Genomic DNA, 20,105 nt, shown 5'->3' on the forward strand with positions numbered 1-20,105 from the left:
ACAGAGGATTAATGGTCCAGTTTCAAAAGAGGTGCAGTGTTTTCTTCACAAAAATAGAATGGTTTGTACATGTTGTCTTGGAGGGAAGTTAGCAGGGGGTCAAACCTACATAACTTAAAGTAGGAATAAAGCATAATCAAGTATTACAATCTCTTCGTGGCCCACAGAAATCTAACTGGACTGGGCAAGAAGAACAGAGACAGCAACAGTCAAGAGCACTATTAGGAGTAAGAGAAAATAACCAATTTCAATTTAAAGAAAAGGTACAATAACCAACAATCTACCAGTAATTTGCCATAGTGGAACCAACCTATGCCAATGCAATCTACTCCTACCTAAATCACTGACACCTACCTGCTCAGGCAGATACTTACATCTTTAAATACAGCTTTACGTTTTGCAATACTGTTAGGAATAGGAAATTCCTGATGAAATTACTAGGATCAGACTCTAAAATGCCAAGAAATAATTAATTGCCTCATTATTCAAATCCCACTCTTACATGTTCAGCTCATATCTATTTTCAAATCCAAAGGTTCTGACTTCTTGCTGGTATTTTTACACCATGCTCATCTCCCCTGTAATGCTTTTCCTTTCCACACTGATTTGCACCTTGAGATCTCTGTAAGCTCCAATGCTCATGGCATATATGCACAGTTCCAATTATCTTTTGACTGCTAATTTATGAATAATTTTTGCTTCAGAGCAGAATTTAGCCTTTTGAATCCAACTCACAGGTTTCTGGTCAGCTGCTACTGTCCTTTCACAGATAGATTCCTTTTCTAAATGCTTCTTTCACCCTGAATCACCAAATGCCCTAACTGCCAGCTCCTACTAAATTATTCCATTTTTTAAGGTTAGCAATATGAATAAGTAAACAGTGGTGACCCACAGTGAACCACTCCTGCCAGACACATCACCTGGCACATGTTGGTAAGCAGCCTGACAGACCTTTGGTTTCACGCTGGGCATTCCTGCCTTGGTTTGGTAAGCTTTCCTTCTTCCCAGTCCTTTGTATAGCAGATCAGCCCAGACTGCCCCTCCTGTTGCTGATAAAGCACTAGGAGACCCATCCTGCAAGGTTATTCAGTGCACATCCCTCCCTCTTTAAACAGCTGCATAATCCTTGACCACACAGAGCTTTAAATAAGTCAAGCATTTTGGTGATGGTATAATAGCTGCCATGTGGGCAAAGCTGAGCTGGCTCACTTGCAATTTAGTTCATATGGAAATTGTGCCCTAAACAAGGTCAGGCAAAGTGGGAGGGAGGACAAGAAGGGCATTTCTGGCTCATCTTTTACCTGATTCTACCATGTTCCAGGAGAGAAGCCAGAGAGGAGAAATAGGCTATGACTCCACAGCCTTTCTGCCATCACGTGAGAAGAAGAGTTCACATTCAGGGTAACAGCTGATCTGGTGGCACTGGTGGAGGTGGGAGAGTGTGTAGGGATATGGCAGAGGAACGACTGGCAGGGGATGGAGGGACTCTGGCACCAGAGTGTCTCACTGCAGCTCTCAGGATGCTTTCAGGAAACTCTAGAATCAGGGCTGAAAAAGCCCAGTATGAGCAGACAGGGTAGAGCTCTTCAAGTATGAATCTAAAAAAACTGTTTATTTCTAATCACAAGCCCACCACGATGTTGTGGCAGGATGGCCACACCCATACAAAGAAGGAGAAATAGAGAAGAGAATCTGCAACAATGTGAGTTTCCTCACAGAACTCTGGCATCACCTGGAACAGCAGCTGCTTCTGTTTCCCCCTGTCATCGCAAGCACAGGAATAATTTATGGGGCAGCCAGAAGCCACTGCTCAGCAGGAAGGCATAAAAAGCTGCCAAATCATGGGGAACACAAGCACACAACTAGACTTTTGTTTGTGCCTCCTAAAGGCAGTCCAACAGAAACAACACATTTCTGGACTTTATGTGGCTTCTTCTAAAAACAGAACATAAGGACAAGTTCTTGAATCAAAGGTGCTACTGTGTGAGCAGAGACATCTCAAGAGAGAAGCTTGTGCTTTCTTAGTGTGAAATTTGAAATAGGGAGAAAGCAAATGCATGATTTAACCTCTTATTTGATGAACTTAGCGTGGTTTGACTAGGCCACAGAAACTGATGAGCAAAGATGACAGACTTTTCTTTCACTTCAACCAACCTGAACCACAGCTTTAGTGCTGCTTTCAGTTTTGTAGAATAGTGAGGAGAATTGGGCTCATCGCTGTTTTTACAGAGAGAGACATAAGCTACAATATTTAAATATGGAATTTGAACTTTCTGCAGAATTATAGTATCAATTTTATATCAAGAATTTTTCTTTAGCTGTGAATCCAGGGATATTTGCAGCACATGGACTATTTTATGCTTCTTAGATTTCAAAGGTCTGCATTCTTCAAAGACCACTTATCCTCTTTTGCATAATGATTTCACCACAATATTTTCCTGCTCAGCATCTGAATCTTAGGATAACAACACATTCCTTAGTAGTGTCATTTACTCAAGCCCTAAATGCTTCGCTGTTAAACAGAAAATAATTCAGTGGACATATAATCATGTTTACACTCATATGACTCTCTTCAGTCTGACCTGTTTGTAAATTGGGGGCATACCCTTTGCAAGTATCACATGTTCATAATTCCCATCAAATCTTAGTGATGTGGGAGTGCTCAATATCTCTGACTGGTACATGCAAATCTGTGTGTATTTAATGTGTACCCTGGAAAAGCAGCAAATACTAGATGTATATGGGAGAGGCAGGAGGTACCTTTGACTACAGTGGACAGATTTTCCTGTTTTTCATGCCTCTTCCATTTCCTGTGCAAAACACAGTCTTATTCAAGCAGTTTTGTCAGACTCTGAAAACAGTAGCAATCCACCAAAAGATATTTTTTTTCTCATTAGTAGGGCCCCTGAATGAGTGCCATATAAACAAGCACCTTTGGTTGTGTTGCAGGAAACAGAACTAACAGTCAGGCTGGGGGGGTGGGGTGGTGGAGGAGGGACATGACTGGGAGCTCTCGGGGGAAAAGCTGTAGAATTTGGGCACTGAGAGCCACGGGAAGCGAACACACACGGACCTGACCAAAGCCACCACTGCCTGAGGGCTTGAGGCTTTCTCAGAAATGAGCTCTCTTTACTTTTAAGCAAACAGCTGACCCCCACCACTTCATACAAGTGAGGAGAATCCCACTTGTTGAATTATGTGAAAAAGTAAGGGAATCAACCTCACAGAGTCTTACGGAGCTGGTGGGGTCCATGTGAGGATGGCAGCAGACTCTGCTGGGCCAGGTCTAGGGGAGTAAGTCCTGAACTGTGCAGAGAAAAGAAGGATAAGATAAGGCAGGAACAGGATGTATTGTCTGCACTCAGGGTAATCCTCTGTGATACTGTGCTGTGCTTTTTTACTGCAGGGTGTTGTCAGGGTTACAGTAGACTGCTGGTATAGATTTTTCTGATATGAAAAGCACGTTAAACATTTGGATCACTGCTATTTGTTGGTTTGTTGTTTGTTTTTTTCTTTTAAAGGGGACTTAAATTACTTGGTAAAACACTAGTAAAAGCTCTCTTCCTGTCAGTAAACCAGGTAAAGGGTTAGATTTCAGAATACATCCTTGTTATCTGTGGCTTAATTTGGGAATATCTGTTTATGGGAGTTGCCCTCATTCACAAAAGCAATTGGAGGGAAAGGATAGGAGTAAATCTGTAAGTCCTGTAGGATAAGCCCATAGATACAAACATGCAAAAGGATGTACTTACTCTTTTTAAAAAGCATCGGGCAAGAAGCTCAGGGTTTTCAATGCAATTTTCTATCTCCTTAAGGAAAATCCTGAGAGGGAAAAAAGAGAGCAAAGAGTAATGTAAAATTCTACTTATATTGCATGCTAGCTTCTATGTAAATCCAGCTTAAAGCCTGTATGTTTGTAGTACTAGGATTCAGTGGGGAAGGTAACAATTCTGACACACAGAGAAATACATATTTTAGAAAAATGGGATGTGGTTCACAGCTGATTCCCTAAATCACCAACATTATCATGTTTGCATGTGATCACAAGCATTTGATACATCTGGTTCCTCTGGCTGTTGAGATTTGTTTCTACTATGTAGCCCAAATACCTGCAACCCATTTGGGTATGAGATTTTTCAGAACAGCTAGAAAAGACAGGAAAGCTCTGTCAGATGCAGTTGCTCAATCAGCAAGCAGTGGAAATATGGGATGTAGTCCAAAGGCTTCTGCAGTCACAGTCAATGCATGAAGCCTTTAGGGAAAGACTGGCCTTGCAAAGGGAGAGGAATATCCTTCTCCAAATGAAAGACACAATCTTTCAAAACAATATATAAATAATATATAAACCGGAAAATAATTTTTCTAGTATGTATTGACTACACTGGCATAATATTAAGATTTGCAAAAGAGAGAGCTTTTATATTTATTTTGTTCAACTGTTTGTTATATCTTACAGGGAATTATTATTCAAAATAATTCCTGGATTCTCACTTTGGTTACAGACAGTTTTACTTACACAAGGCTAGGAAAAGCAGGAAATTTACAGAAGTAGTCCTAAGCTTTGTGTTTTGAAAGCTGATTGAAAAGAGGTTGATCTTGTTCCTAACTGTAGTTATGGGCTCTAGATTACCTTGTCCACAGTATGGACCAGGCTTCTACCAAGGTGTATGACCATATGAAGGATAAAATTCCTTATGAAAAGTGCTATGAAATATATCACTTCTTCTGACCTGATAACAGAAATATAGGACAAATAAGCTGAACACTAAGAAAACTTCCTCACAGAGGGGTTTTGCCAGAGAAAGAACATCAGGATTTAGTCCTGTGATATTTACCAGTGTACCAAGAGAGGTGGTAAAATGCTCACCACAAGGGGCATTCAAAATGGATAATGCATGGGGGAAATCACTAGTAAATGCACAAAAGGGCATAATCTTTCACAAGAAAAGGTGAAATACAATGGTCTCAGACATGATCTCTACACATGGGTTTTACAGGACACACACAGAGGCAGAGTGAGGATGACTTTTCCTGCCAGTGTACACATGAGTATGATAAAGCACCCAACAAAAAAGGAGTAGCAATGACTATAGCACCCAAGGACACAGAACAACCACCAGTTCCCACATACCTGTTGTGGAATTCGTAGATTTCTGGGAGGTTCCCAAAAAGAATTTCCTTCTTGTTTTGAAGTGCAGATGGAATCAGGTGTAATAAATTGGGATTGTCCATTTCTGAAGCGTACCCCTGCAGAGAAGAATGGAAAATAAAACCAGCCTGTTTTTACCAGGGGAAGAAGTACCATGTCTGATACACTGGAAAGCCCCAAAGTCTATGTGGTTGTGTTCTCAACAGAGCATACAAAGGCTTCTCTCATGCCTGCTGCTTTGTTGCTCCCGTGAATTTCTGCTGTTTCTGGTTTTCCCCAGAGCTTTTACCAAGCAACTGTGCAAACACATTTTTAACCACAAATGGACAGATTACTGGGTTAAACAAAAAAAAAGTGTGCTGATATCATATGAGTTTCAAAAGTTCAAGAACTATATTTGCATCATGAGCTGCTGTGTTCATGCACTACATGGGACAATAAAGAAGAGCAAGAGGAAGGCCTTCCTTTTCCTCAATCATTTTCCAACCCTACATTTACAGAATTTAGTGTCTGGTCCCATGGAAATCAAGCATGCTGCTTCTAAGACCTACTGGTGATTGAAAAGGCACATCATTAACTATTCCTCTGTCCATAGCTTTGAGAACCATGCAACTTGTATCACTCTGTGGGCTGGGGCCAAGGGAGGTGCCTCCTCCTTTAAGCCCTGAGGAAAGATGTTCAAAACATCCTTCCCATTCTCCATCTCCAAGGCTGAGCTATCTTGCTAACACAGCCTTGTGTTATAAACAGGAGGTGGGAGTGCTCAGCCCATGTAGGATGTGCACCTGCAGTGATGATTTGGAGGTTAAGCACTGGAAGTCATTTCAGAAGAGTTTCTTACCTCTATTATACTTTGAAGTTCTTCTACATAAACCCGTTCTGTTTCTATCAGCTCATTGATTATGTGGCTAAAAGAAAAGAAAGGTGGAGGGTTATAGTGTTTATCCACAGTTCAACAAAGCACATATGAAAGAAAAAAATTGTATTCCTTGCATATTCTTTTTATGCCTCTGATTACACACAAAAAAAACCCTCTGAAGGTCATTTCTCAGTACTTCAATATTGTGCTTTGATAAGATTAAAAGACCTAAACACTTCTTGGACTATAATTTTTTTTCAGCTCATTTTAAACTTCATCTTGGTTTCTTCTGTCATTTTTATACCTGCAAATCTGAAAAAAAAAAATTTAAAATGCCCCAGAAGGCAAACAAAAAATGGTTTATCTTCTAAGAATAACTAACAATACTCAATAAAATGAAATTATATTTCAAAGCTATGTTAATGTTTCTGTTTTACTTTCTTTTATACAATAAACAAACTTGGTGACTAGACTTCTTTAATACATTGCAAAAACAGGCAACAGGATGATGTCAGAAGTCTGGAAACATGAAAGTAAGTTAGACTAAAATATTTATACTACATATATCTTGAAGATGCCTGATGTATTTCACAGAAACATGAATGTAACCAATTGACTTTTGGACAAATAACTAATTGAATTTTAAAATAAAATTGCATTTGGTCTGTCTTTTTTTTTTTTTTTTTTTAATGCATCAACTGTCCCATATTATCAAGAAAGTGTTGTCTTTAATGCTCTTATGAACAAAGTTTTCAGGGTAGCTCCTTCAGAGGTTTGAGCAGTTTCTCCCAGTAGAAAAGGACAAGTGCCCAGTGTTCTTTTTCTGGTCCGTGCTCCACAAGAGTCTGTAAGCACACAGCTGCCTCAAGCAAAAACACATCCTAGAAGGACACTAGGGAGTACTGTCCAAAGGAACTGGAGGATGGCCAGCCACAAGCAGCACACAAACTGAGGCCAGTAAAGTGTAGGCAACTATTGGCATCAATTCCAGCACGTGCATTCACCCAGCACCTCCCTGTACATGTGGCCTACGTCTGGTTACCTGGATTTTATATATCACACAACCATCACATAATCAGACAGACCCCATTAGTTCTTTACATCATGAACCCCATCTGTACTGTTGCATCCACTATAAGTGGATTTTGTCATCCTCCACAGTTTTTTAGGATGTCCTTTTTGTGACTGAAAGAATGATCACACTTCTGATAAAGCCTCATTTGAATGGTTTGGCCAGGCATTTGAAAGTAAAATAATCACATTTCAACTTGCAGCTTGAAATGCAAAAACACTGACTAAAACCTTACTAGGCTACCAAAATAGATTCATTGGTTTGCGTTGGATTTCCCCAGTTTTTTCAAGGCAATGTGGTTTTGCAGACTGGATCTGAACCACTTATTCTGGTCTCATAGCCTATTACTGCTTTATGCACCACTGCTTGAGAAACATTATAAATACTGAGAAATGAGATCTTACCTTCAACTGACCCATAATGTTTCAAATTTTGTTATAAAATAGCTAGGATTTCATAGGTTTCTTGACATAATGCCTTAAATAAAGACAGAACTGCCCAGTGTCTACCACAAGGTAGGGCAGTGGGTCAGGGCTGTACCCTGCACACTCAGGGAGTCCTGACTCCAATTACTTGGCCTCCACATTGAGCCAATTATCTCCAAATTGAGACATTTATGCATAGGAAAGCCACACCTAGCAATATATTGGCCTCCATGACTAAATAGTACTATGTAACAAACAAAAGTGCAAAGGGCTTCTGCAGTACTTTACATGACTTCACGAAGCCAAGCTGTGTTGGACCCTAACCCATGTTAGAGAGCCCTGTCTCTCTATCTGTGCCCATCCCACAGTCTCCAGATGTTATTTTACATGATTATAACACTATTCTTTGGAAAATGTTATTCTGTATGTCTTTCTCTGACAGGGTTGCTGCTATAGCAGCCACCACAAACACTTGGTACAAAGCCATCAAAAAAGAGCCTTCTCAGCTCCAGTGCTCCCAGAGTAATTTCCCCCAATTGCTCTGCAAATAATAACCACAGCAGCAAAATCTAAAACATTAAAGGTTGTTGCACATGAATCACCCTCTTGTCAAACTGTTAACAATACAAAGTGTGCACTTGGCCACAGACCTTAGAATTGCCCTGACAAAAACACAATTTAAGAGCAGCAAATTAAAGAGCTATGTGAGTGTGTCTTGCTGCTACAGGGGAAAGCATTGAGAGATCTAGAGGAGACACTTTTATGCTGACTATGTGAGCATGCTGGGTTGGGAAATGGTGAAGTAGAGAGCTCACTATACAGCACAAGGAATTTAATGGCATTTGAGATAGTCTAACAGCCTAGATGTGATTCATATCAAGACATGAGGGGTGAAATGGGAAAAGCTCATCTCTTCTGGGATGTCACAGAATTGTTTATGTCATAGAATTGTAAAGGCCTTTAAGATCACAGAGTCCAACTCTTAAATCAGCACTGCCAAGCCCACCACTAAACCGTGTCCCCAGTTGTCACATCTACATATCGTCTAAATCCCTCTGGGAATGGTGACTTCCAGCTCCTCCTGTCTGTTGCCCGTGCTGTGTGCACTGGTGTAGATGTACTTCAGCTGGGCTACTGATCCCACTACCTTTTTGGGGGGAGAAGCACTAATTCCTACATAACCATTCTCAGGCATTTCTGTGGTTTCTAACTCATCATTAACGCTTGGGTCTTTGCTCCCCCATGGATCTCCATCCCTGACCTCCACTGAGACAGCAGACAGAAGGACCTCACTAGCCCACCCTTCACACCCTGTTGTGCAAATTGCTGCATGAACTGTCATGCCAGGCCCTGTTTGCCCACTCTGTTTGTAGCACTCCTGGTTGCTGCCATTCCCCAGGAGTTTTGTTTATAGAAGAAAGGCTGGAGAGACTTGGCTGCCATTGCTCCTGGCCACACTCAGGTCCCATCAGCCACTCCTGCTCCAGCTGTGGGCTCCTGGTGACTCTCTCTGCTCTCCCTGTGGTTTCTCCAGTTTGGGAAACTCCACCTTGTGCACTTTCCACTGTGAGAGAGACATGTCTATAAACTCTACAGTTTCTGTTCCACTGTCGAGTGTGCCACTGCTGGAGTTGCTGACCTCGGTGACTGTCATGGGGCAGCAAGGGGAACTCAGCACACACCTGCTGCAAGGATCATGTTTTAGGGAAATATGATACAGCAATTGACAGGACTATTGTCACAGGCAGTCCTTCCAAATCCCTTTTCCCCTTTGACATGCATGACTAGGTTAGAAATAATTTCTAGTGTAACTGGGATGTGTGAGGTATGTCTCATTTCAGAGACATTTTACAAGACTAGGAGGTTTGTGTGGCAGCAGTCCAAAGACAACAAAACTGAGTTGGCTGAATTTTATGGGTAGCTCTCACAAGGATAGTTCCTCACCAGGATCATTCTCAAGCAAACAGGCCATCTCAACAGGGATGGTAAAGGACTAGGCATCTGACCTGAAAGTCTAAGTTTTCCATGGAATCTGAGAAATCCCTAAGGTCCTATCTGTAGGCATCCTTGTTGCCAGTAAATCTTCATTCCAGTCGAGTATACTTGCTCTTTCCCTAAAGAAACAAATAAACTCACCAAATTAGAAGAATTTGTCAAAGGTGGAATACTCTTGTCCCAATAGTACCTGACTCACCAGCTTTCCTGGTGTGGAAATAGTGAAACACTGCTCAGGAGATGAAGGCCAGCTTTTCTCCTGTGTCCTAGAAGAGGGGGCTCAGCCACCACTGACCTGGCAAAGAACTCTGTATGGCAGGGCCTCTGCTGCCACCATCACTTGGCAGTTAGGACGTGGTTGTGGCAGGGATCACACACAGGCTCCTTGATACAATATTGTCAGATGTTCCTCCAGCAAAGGAAATTTCTTGTTATGGAACAAAATTAAATGCATGAACTAGCTCACATTTTGTTGAGTGATTGATCTCGGTTTCTAATGAAACATCATGGCCTTGGCTACACTAAGACCACGTTTCCCACAAGTGGGATTTCACATGGGTTTCCTTTGGGCAGGTTATTCTTGCTTCAGCAGACATGGCATCCTGCAGCACTACTGAGATCTCACACATTGAGCCAGTCTCCACCACTCCTAGCTTTGAGAAGCACAATAAGGATGAAACGAAAGGAGAAAATAACAGGAAAACTATTTCTGCTTTGTTACTAGTGCTCTCTTTGACATCCGGCAAGTTAATCATGACATGCTGGAGTGAAGAAAAAAAATAATTGCCCAAAGAATTCCTTTCAACAAGGGTGAGAATGTAGGAACTGCAATGGACATCAAAGCATTGGGAAGAGACTTGTTTTTAGCCGAGGTCATAAGTGAAACCTTGAAAATGAGGTAAACTCTGGTATTAATTAGCACCCTTCATTTACAGCCATGCATTTCTCTATCTGCCCCTGCCTGTGCTGACATTTAGATCAAACTTAGCTATTTATATTGCCATGAACAGTACAAATAGCAATTATCAATGTTGTTAACTAAATATAAAGTTACCCTGCACTGCATTGCCCTTTGCAACAAAACTCTCTCAACAGGTATTTATCTGAGCTGGCTTCCTCTGGTAACAGAGAGCACACTGCTGGGAAGGTCATCACCCCAGTGACCATAAAACAGACACATACCAGACCATTTTATGTCAATAACTCTTTCTCCTTCTTTCTTCTTCAATAACAGAAGAAAAAGGAAATATAATTGAATGGCTGGACAAGCTCCCCAGAGGTGTCAGGTCGTTCTGCAGGTCTGTATCACAATGATTTTGGTAGGAGCAGTGTCAGATGGTTTCTCTGCTGTGCTAGGAGCTGCCTTAAAAGACCCCATCTAATATAATGCAAGACTAAGCAGAAATAACATCTAGAGATTACCACAACCTATTAATATCTCCTCTGAATAAATCTCAATTGCTTTGTGCTCATACAGTTACTATTTGTGCATCCTGCTCAGATGGCAACACAAACTAATTGAGGATTTTTGTTTCCATAGCTGTGCTGCTTCTCTAACAAACTCACTGGCTCACCTCCACTCACAGATCTTGTTTCTATGCCAGGATTTGCTATCACAGGTGCCTGTCCTGATAAGGGGTCTTTTCCCAGAAGAGGAATTGGAGCCATCAAATAGAATTAAACCATGATGAGCTTTTCTGAAAAGAAACCCCACTACAAATCATAACTGGTGCTTCAAAATTACAGTGGTGCAGAAAACCTGTCTGCATGACAGATGTGGAGCCAGCAAAAGTGGCCCTTGTGCATGAGTACTCTGTATCTGTCCTGCAAAAATGCATGGTGCCTAGAAGATGAAAAGTTACTATGTTCAACAGCTGAAATAGCAGAATATGAGTGTGCAAGAGCAAAATACTCAGTGGAATTTATTAAACTAATTAAAAAAAACCCCACCCACCACTTTTATAAATGTATCTAATATAGATAGATGTCTACTTAAATTGAAAATACCCGGACTCTTTCAATACCTGAGGCTTCAAAAACAAGAGAAAGGACTGAATGAACCTGTGTACAGTGCAATGGATACATAACCTTAGAATAAATATCAACATTGGATAGAGTTGGACTTAGGAGAAGCGAGAGTGAAAAGTGAGCACAGTGTTAAAGACCTTTTTGTCCCAACACTCTGGCTAGTTTCAAGTGCTGCGAAATTTCTATTTCCAAATGTAAATAAAATATAACAAAATTATATTTTTTGCAATGGTATCTTTTTTGTAGGGATCAAATGGTGAAAATCTCGCTGTTCCAGTAGAAGCAGAATCAGCTATAAACAACACATCCAGTTTTGAATTAGAAATCACTACAAGAAATTCTAAGACTGGTCTAATCTTAAAATCTCAAAATTATCTTGGTACTATGGAATCAAAAGAAATGACAACATGCCAGCTGCTGTGTAGAGGAAACTTCCATTCCATCTACATAATTATGTTTAAGAGGAATTATTTTTCATTTCCCACAGTGCTAAAAGTGCTTTTTCCTGTTGAAAAGTATTCTCAGGTGAGGTTGTGCAACAGCTCAAGTGAAATTTGAGTAATGAGTCAATTGTTGTACTTTACCTCCTAAAGTGGAATAAAAGATCATTCTGGACCTAAGAACATTTGTTTGTATTTGTTAGTTGATATAGAAAACATTTTTTTGTTTCTCTGCCATATACTCAATTTTTTTTCAAATGAGAACAATGCCTTGAAAGAACAATGACTGTTCTTGAAGTAACTTTCATGGCTGCAAACAAACCCCAGCTAACTAAATTTGAGAAGCGTAAGGGATTTATGTAGTATGCTCCATCTCATCTGAAAACTAGTGCCCCCTGAAGATATTGTAATTGCCTGCCTCAGTGATCCTGTTCTGCTGCAATGTCAAATGGATTTGCTCCACCTACTATGGAAATTGTTCTGAGCAGAAGGACTGCATCTTTGTTAGAAATGTATTTCACCACCAAAGTCACAATTTATAATATTTTGCTTCTTCTGAAGTGATCTGAACTCTTCATATATAAGGAATTGTCCCACATTCATTGTTCCCAAAACAAATGACCTTGGGGAAATATTTTTATATATCTTAATTAGTTGACCTACATTATAGGAATAGTTGTTAATGGAGAGGCAAATTAATTAAATCACCTACCAAAAGGAATAATATGAATAGAGGACTGAAAGTCATGCAGGAGTTGTCTCTCAGCTCAGCTGTGCATCTACACTGAATGAAGCAGCTCTGGACCCAAATCTGAGCTTTAGCTGATGTGGATGCTGCAGCTTGGTCCTTACTGTGGCCAAAATAACAGGCCACGTAGCTGTGTAAATATTTGTCAACTACCCATATTTGTGAACTACCCATCAGGCCCACCTTGTGATTTTAACCTTGCAGCTGCACCATTGAGTAATCAATTAGCTAAATCAATTAGCTAAAAGCAGGTGAATAATTTATAGAACAAACCTACTACTAGCTATAACTGCTAAGTGGTATTAGTATTAGGTTGTATTTTAGCAAGGTTGTTGCTAAATACAACAGACTGTAGTAGGATGCCAGCAGATTGATATCCACAGAAGCTGCTACACATACTTGCTTGTAAAATATCTGATGCAACCCAGACATTGCAGGTTAACAGGCTGCTTCCACACTGTGCAGACTTCTGTGTAATTTCTCATAATTCTTTGTTTGCTTGAGATTATAGATATTTACATGCAGGCCACAGATTTAACTTAATTACTCAAATCTCAATACTCTTCCTTAGAAACATTACCCAATCAAAAGCAGACCAGCTGATTTCTTAGAGCCAGAGAGATCTAGTATCACAGCAAAGTATATTGCATAAAGGGCTTAAAGTGAGGGCAAGAGAGAAAGAAATAATTCTTCACTATACTTGCTTAAGAATGGATTTGATCTGTTCAACTGAAGCCATTATGAGCACTCAAGATTACCAGCCAATGAAGGAAGCTCATTGTTTTATAAAATGTAAAAATATAAGTGTATATATATATGTCTAAAAACTAACTAAATATTATTAATATACTTATATTTAGATTTACCCTCATTCTTGTTTCTAGCTAGTAAGGACTAGAACATACAGTCCAGGCCGACATTTAAAAGCTAAGACCCTTGAAACTAAGCACTCTGAATTTTGCATGTCCTACCAGTGTGGGAAATTCACAGGGTTTCTGCATCCTGGAAGCAATTTCTTTCCTGTCTGCTTTTTTCTTAAAAGTTGGAAACAGAGCAAGTAAAAGATCTCTAGATATGTAATAGTTTCTGACTTTAGCAAAAAATATTTAACACCTTTTTTTCTGTGCTTAACCTGATTTTAAGACCGCAACTACTTTCAGATTACATGTAGAGTATTTTTTCCATTCCTTTGTAGACACAACACAATGATATCCAAACACCAGTTGATCTCACTGAGCAAGAAATCTGATAAGGGCTGGCAGTGCTGTGGATTTTCCCATGCAGAGTGGTAAAGCACAATACTTGAAAAGGACTTTCTTAATAACAGCAAAAGTTACTGTGGTAAAACCCCGAAACTGTCAAACAGACAAGACCAATAAAATAAAACCCAAAAGTAGGTTAAATGAACCTTAGTGGGAACTATTTATACTGAGAATTCATGTTGACTACTAGAGCTCAGGCTCTAAGTGAACCTGAACCACGCCTACAGACTCCAAAATTCTGTGTAATCTCAGGTGGGTGTCCTCGCTGGTGTTATCTTGGTGGGATAGAGAAGGATTTAGGCACCTGTGACTCTGCTCCACACAGATTCCTACACCACCCTAATGTCTTACTCCAGAGCACCTCCATTAGGTCTTGTGACTAACATCTCTCATGCCTGTGGTACTCACTCGTTCCCTTCCTGCGAGGACATTCTGTGCCATACAGAGCCCTTTCGGATTGGGATAGAGAAGCTGAACATGAAACTATTGTTCACTTCTTGCAAAAGGCAACACACATTCTATCCTGAAGGGCCCACTCTGCTGGAGGATCAGAAGAGCTTCAGTGGTTTTGATTCTCATAGCACATCTGACTTCAATAACTTTGTTCTGCGAGACTTCAGAAGGCCATTTGGGTAGAATGAGGAATTGGTTTTATTAAAATTAATGAGTTTATGTTGGAAAGGGCAGACCAGAGAAGGTCATGTTGCACTTGGAAGGGAGGGGATGGATTTGGTGAAGATGCCTCATCCTTTGAGGGCCTGTATTTCAAGCACTGGAACAGGCTGCCCAGGGAAGTGGTGGAGTCACCATCCCTAGAGGTATTTAAAAGATATGTAGATGTGGCACGTGGAGACTTGGTTTAGTGGTGGACTTGGCAATGCTGCATTAATCATTGGATTCAATGATCTTATAGGTCCTTTCCAACCAAAATGATTCTGTGGTTCTATGATTTCAGTCTGTCATATGACCCTAAGGAAACTCCATCCTCCTAAATCTGCTTCTTACTGTAATAGGACACATCAGTTTGCCAGATTTATATCCTATAGTCCTCCAGCCCAATCTCTGATAGATCTCTTGGATATGCCCTGCTTTTAAATGTCCTCAAGAATCAGTATTCTGTGGGGCTCGGGGGAAATAAACCAAGGTGTAATTTATGTGACAATGGGAATAGAACAGGGAGCAAAAATTCTGACAAGCTAAAATAGAGCTTATGGGAACAACTGGAACACATATTCTGTTTTAGTTAATCTCTTCTTGACACATTTACCTCAGTCAGTAAGTTGTGAACTGCCATGGCTGAGGAGCAAGCATCCCTCTTCTGTGTGTCATGCTTGCCCTGCAGTGGTAATCTGGGACAGAGGGGCGGGCAAGGATCCTGCCATCTGCAACTACCACACTCCACCCAGCAGTGACTGGGAATCACAGCTCTTGGCAACATCCACATCCATTTACTAAACTATACTTTGGACAATCCTGTCTGCCACACCTCTGAAATACTGCTTGCAGAATTTAATGATAAACTTAGAGAAACAGGGAGAGACACTGTCTGTTGGAAGAAATGTAGAAAGCAGCTTTAGAGAACTGTAGGTTACAGTTGGAGAGGGTGTTCACAGGGCCACTTTACAGGAATCTCTCACAATTGCAGATTGCAAGAAATTGGGACGATATTACCCAGCATTGGATTTCTTACCTTCTTCTCTAAACGGCTGCTAATAGCCAATGTCCAAGATAATACAATGGGACAGATTGATTTCTGGGCTCATTCAGGACTGCCATTCCTCTCCTTTTTCTCCAAAAAGAATAGGGAGCTTGGTTTATCAGCCCCAGTGGATGGTACAGGTCTTACACAAGCCTTGCCTACGTAGGAAATGCCTAGTTTGCCTCTCCAGTGTTTGTATGTAGAATTGGGGCTGGGTGCAGTTGCGGTGCTGACTGGAAGAGGTAAACACACACCGGGCACAGCTACTACAAAGGTTGGAGCTCTTGGTGTCCTCTGGCCACACAGTAAGTCTGGCCTGACAGTCCTAGTGGGGGAGCCAGCACAGACAAATAGAACTTCAGCATTTTTACAAAGAAGAGCATGCTCGGGGCCACATTATTTAGTTGTAATTCAGGTCAGATGACATAAAGACAAAACTGTCCGTGCTAGTTTGCCCAACATGGCTATTAACCAGAGAACAGCATTTGAAGACTCATCTGTAATAACCAGAAATGCAAATAAAGTATCAATGCCTTCCAGATAGAGGCTACAGAGAAAGATCAGCAACAGTGTGTTGAATAATTTGGATATGCATAGGAATTCTGCAGGACCTGCAGAGGATCTACTTGACAGACAAGTGATACTATATAAAATAGAATTCCTGTTTGGACTCATATGAGGAAAGAATGTTCCTGCTGTATGAAAAAGGTCTACATGAATTTTCAGAAGTAAACACAGAATTCTAAACATGATTATGTCACAAATCTTGCAAACCTAGTTATTATATTCCCAGTTAATAAGCAGCTTGTTAAATGCAGGAAGTAAAGTCAGCAGTGATTTACTGCCCCGTGCAGTTGATAAATCACTGCTCCATTGCATCACTAGCTACAAAGGACTGAGTGATTTCCCATCTGCCCTGTCCTGCCTGCTGCTGTCCTGCAAACCATACAATTATTTAGATCAGCCCAGTGTGGGTGCAAGTCACTGACATCTGATTAGGCAACATGATCGTGCTCTTTGTGCTGCTGTAAATAACAATGAGAAGTGCTCAGCACTCCTGCATGAGCTAATTGACACACAGAAGATGCGTGTTTTTAACTACATACCAGTTTCAGAGCAGATTTTATTGGAACTGGCATGAATGTGCAAGGGGAAGGCTTTGGCAACTGTCTGAAGAATTTTACACTGAGAGGTGTGATTGCTCCTGGTTTGTTTCCATGATTTCTTAGCCTGGAGACAGTCACTGACTGCCCTTGAAAGAGAAGGCTGCACCATCTGAACTGAGGTGCTGTAAAATCACACCAGTGCCTCTCCTTGTCTTTCCTCATCCATCAGCTTGGCAGTGATAAAAGGGCTAACATCCTCTGCTCCTTGGCTTGTGCCTATTACTTGGGATTTCAAGGTGTCCTTCACACAAATACAGCAATGCCAAGGACTTGCTGTGTCAGAGCAAAGGGGTTTTTATGGAGAGGTGACAGAGCTACAGTTAGGGGAGAAACAACCGTAGAAGTCTTCAGGCCCACGTGTGCTTCTTCAGAGAAGATACATCCAGTCCTAGGCCAAAACAAAGCTGCCTTTATTTGCATGTGCTCTGTAAACCCTGAGCTGGGTCAGGGGGTGGGAGAGAACAGACCTTTAGTCATGTCCTGGGTGGGCAGAAGAAGCAGGAAGAGGGTGCAGATTGCCCCTCATTGACTACGTGTTTGCAGAAGTTTCCAATGCTTTTCAAGTGGAGCACACAGATTCCTGTGACAGAGGGCAAGACAGAAGATACCTCTGATCCTGATCACCCCATGGGCCTAAACCAAACCAACCATCCAGGATGTGCATGTGGCCAGCTGCATTCCAGGAGCCTGCCCAGAGCCAACAGGCAGCAGAACAACAGCACAGAAAACAAGTTGAAGAATTCCTGGAATTTCTGAAGAGTATTAAAATAACCTTAGTCTCCAATAGAAAGCAGGTATGAGAGATAATAGCAGGAGTGACTGCTTAATCCTCTTTGATATTCGATTAAAGTGCAAATTTTGTAAGAAAACATGTGAATATTGAGAGTGCTTATTTTAGCTTTTCTCTACCTCCCAGATTCTTTAGGAGCAAGGACACAAGGACTTCAAGAAGCCTCCAGAATGCTCAGTAAACTATTGTATTATAACAATAAGAATTTTTTTTCTCCTGTTCATAATAATTTTCCCAGTTCCCAGAACTATTTGGAACTATAGTAGGAATACATCTCCTCTTGCTATTCTACACAGATTTCTATCAGCAGCCAGATCTCCCTACATGGCAGCATACACTTCACTTCAAAGATCTTTCCAACCCTTTAGGCTGTAATTAGACTTGTAAGTGCTGGAGCCAATCTGCCCAACAGGGAACCTTCTCTGAAAACAAAGATTTAGTAAAAGTTGAAAGAGACAATGGCAAACAAGAAATGGCTTGTGGCCTCTTGAAATTTCTCCTGCTGACTGCACTTTCATTAAGTCTGGTAAAAAACCCAGCTCTCTGTGCCTATCAATAAAGTCAAGACCACAGCTTCTCTTTTAAAATGTAGGCTTGAAATTCTTCCCCTCTACCAGGTGAAAGTTTTCATAAAACTGGAAATTAGACTGGAAAGACATGCTGTTTGGGTTCTACTGTAATACTTATGTCTCAACCACTCACCAGAATCACCTTCTTTCCATTGTAATAGAAGTTTTATGTTATGTTACATTATATTATGAAATATGCTATATCTTCCATTTATACACTGTATGGAAACCTTTGCAATGGATCCTACATATGCCATATAAAAGGGGCAAATAATTTCCCTTTTTGGGGTTGTCCAGTCTGGAAAAGAGAAGGCTCCAGAAGACCTTTTTATGGCCTTTCAAAACGTACAGGAGAATGATAAGAGAGAGGAATTTTCTAAGATCTGTAGTGACAACACAAGGGGCAATGGTTTTAAACTGACAGAGGGTAGATTTAGATCAGATATCACAAGGAAATCCTTTACTGTGAGGGTGGTGAGGCACTGGCACAGACTGCCCAGAGAAGCTGTGGATGCCCCGTTCCTGGAAGTGTTCATGGCCAGGCTGGATGGGGCTCTGAGCAATCTGGTCTAGTAGAAGGCTCCCTGCCCATGGTAGGGAGTTGGACTAAATGATCTTTGAGTCTGTTCCAACCCACACTGTTCTATGATTCTAATATTTATCTCTGACTCCTGTAGAAGTACTGCACCTTAGGCCAATAATGAATAAAATCAGGAACCTCAGTTCTCTCCTGCCATATGAAGCTCTGACGATTACAACAAGCACTTGGACACCAAAGCTTTCAGCAGCATTCCCTGAGCTACTATTATTTTTGACACCAGTCCACACCTAAATTTAGCAATTCCCAGTCCTAATGTCAGTTCAACTTTGCTATTGCTGATTTAGAATAGTGCTCTGGCACAATATTCTCATTCTGAAAATAGCTTCTAATTCTTTACCCAGGGCAGAAGGGCTGTCCTGCTCCACCCACACAACCTGATGATTCAGTGATATACTTATGTTCAGGGTGATGCACAGACTGATTTACGAAGCTCCCCAGTCCTTGTTAGATCAATAACACTGAGGGTAGGCCTGACTCAGATATTAAGATACACTGAATTTAAAGGACTCTTAAATTTAAATCATATCCAAATCTGCAGTTGGAACCTGTCATTTAAGGGTACAAACACCTTCAGGCATAGACCCATAGGTTGCACCCTCCAGAATGCAAATTTGCAAAGTGACAGCTGGCTGCTGGTGTGCAGAAGTGATCCCAGATGCTCCACAGGTTTCCTCAGCATGTAAAGCAAACTTTAAATGCATGTTCAGAGGACAAGCAGTGAGTTTGGTCTTTGTACATGCTTGGAAACTATTTTGCATGTATACAGTAGTGCTCCATGCACATGTGATAGCTGAGGCCACTCCTTATTCCTAAACTTGACTCTCTTTCATTCAAGTCCCATAAATGATACCTCAGAGTCCAAACTCCAGAGCCGGTCATTCATGAGGTTAATTCTATCTGAATATAAGCTCTAGGAGAGCTTACAGTCTCATGAGGATTTAATTCAGAAAGCAGGGATTATGTTGCTTATGTGACATGCCACATCTGAGTACAAACCCACCAATGCCTTGCAATTTTCCAGCTTATTATTTAGTAGTAATAGACATGAATGAAAATTAAATGAATAACACTACTGTCACTCCTACCACTGCACACCCATCACTTCAATTTACATGTTGCTGCGCTTATAAGTGACCACTTGCAAGGTCACATTGACAACTCACTAAGAACATCAACACCACGTGGAAGATCTGGGGAGTCATCTCATGAAAAGGGTGCTGCAAGGGTGACTAGAAAAATGATAGGCGAGTCAGATCCAAAGACAATCAACCACAGAAAAATTTCAAATTTTCTTATCTGATG

General features: G+C 41.0%; 1 protein-coding gene across 17 annotated transcripts in view; it reads right to left on the reverse strand.

The window, feature by feature from the left end:
- The window catches only part of MCF2L2 (MCF.2 cell line derived transforming sequence-like 2), a 218,431-nt gene that overhangs the window by 88,762 nt on the left and 109,564 nt on the right, over positions 1 to 20,105 (reverse strand). For all 17 annotated transcript variants that reach the window (XR_007903552.1, XM_051781467.1, XM_051781478.1 and 14 more), the window contains 3 exons: positions 5,991 to 6,057; positions 5,132 to 5,247; positions 3,753 to 3,822 (listed from right to left, as the gene is read on the reverse strand). Coding sequence is in view for 16 of the 17 variants with exons in the window: in XM_051781467.1 (XP_051637427.1) it covers positions 3,753 to 3,822; positions 5,132 to 5,247; positions 5,991 to 6,057 (253 nt within the window). In the remaining variant the exon portion in view is untranslated. The remainder of the gene's footprint in view (positions 1 to 3,752; positions 3,823 to 5,131; positions 5,248 to 5,990; positions 6,058 to 20,105) is intronic.

The sequence above is a fragment of the Manacus candei genome, unplaced genomic scaffold, assembly GCF_025592945.1.
Source record: "Manacus candei isolate 608988 ecotype Guabito, Panama unplaced genomic scaffold, ASM2559294v1 h1tg000015l, whole genome shotgun sequence".
Lineage (NCBI taxonomy): Eukaryota > Metazoa > Chordata > Aves > Passeriformes > Pipridae > Manacus > Manacus candei.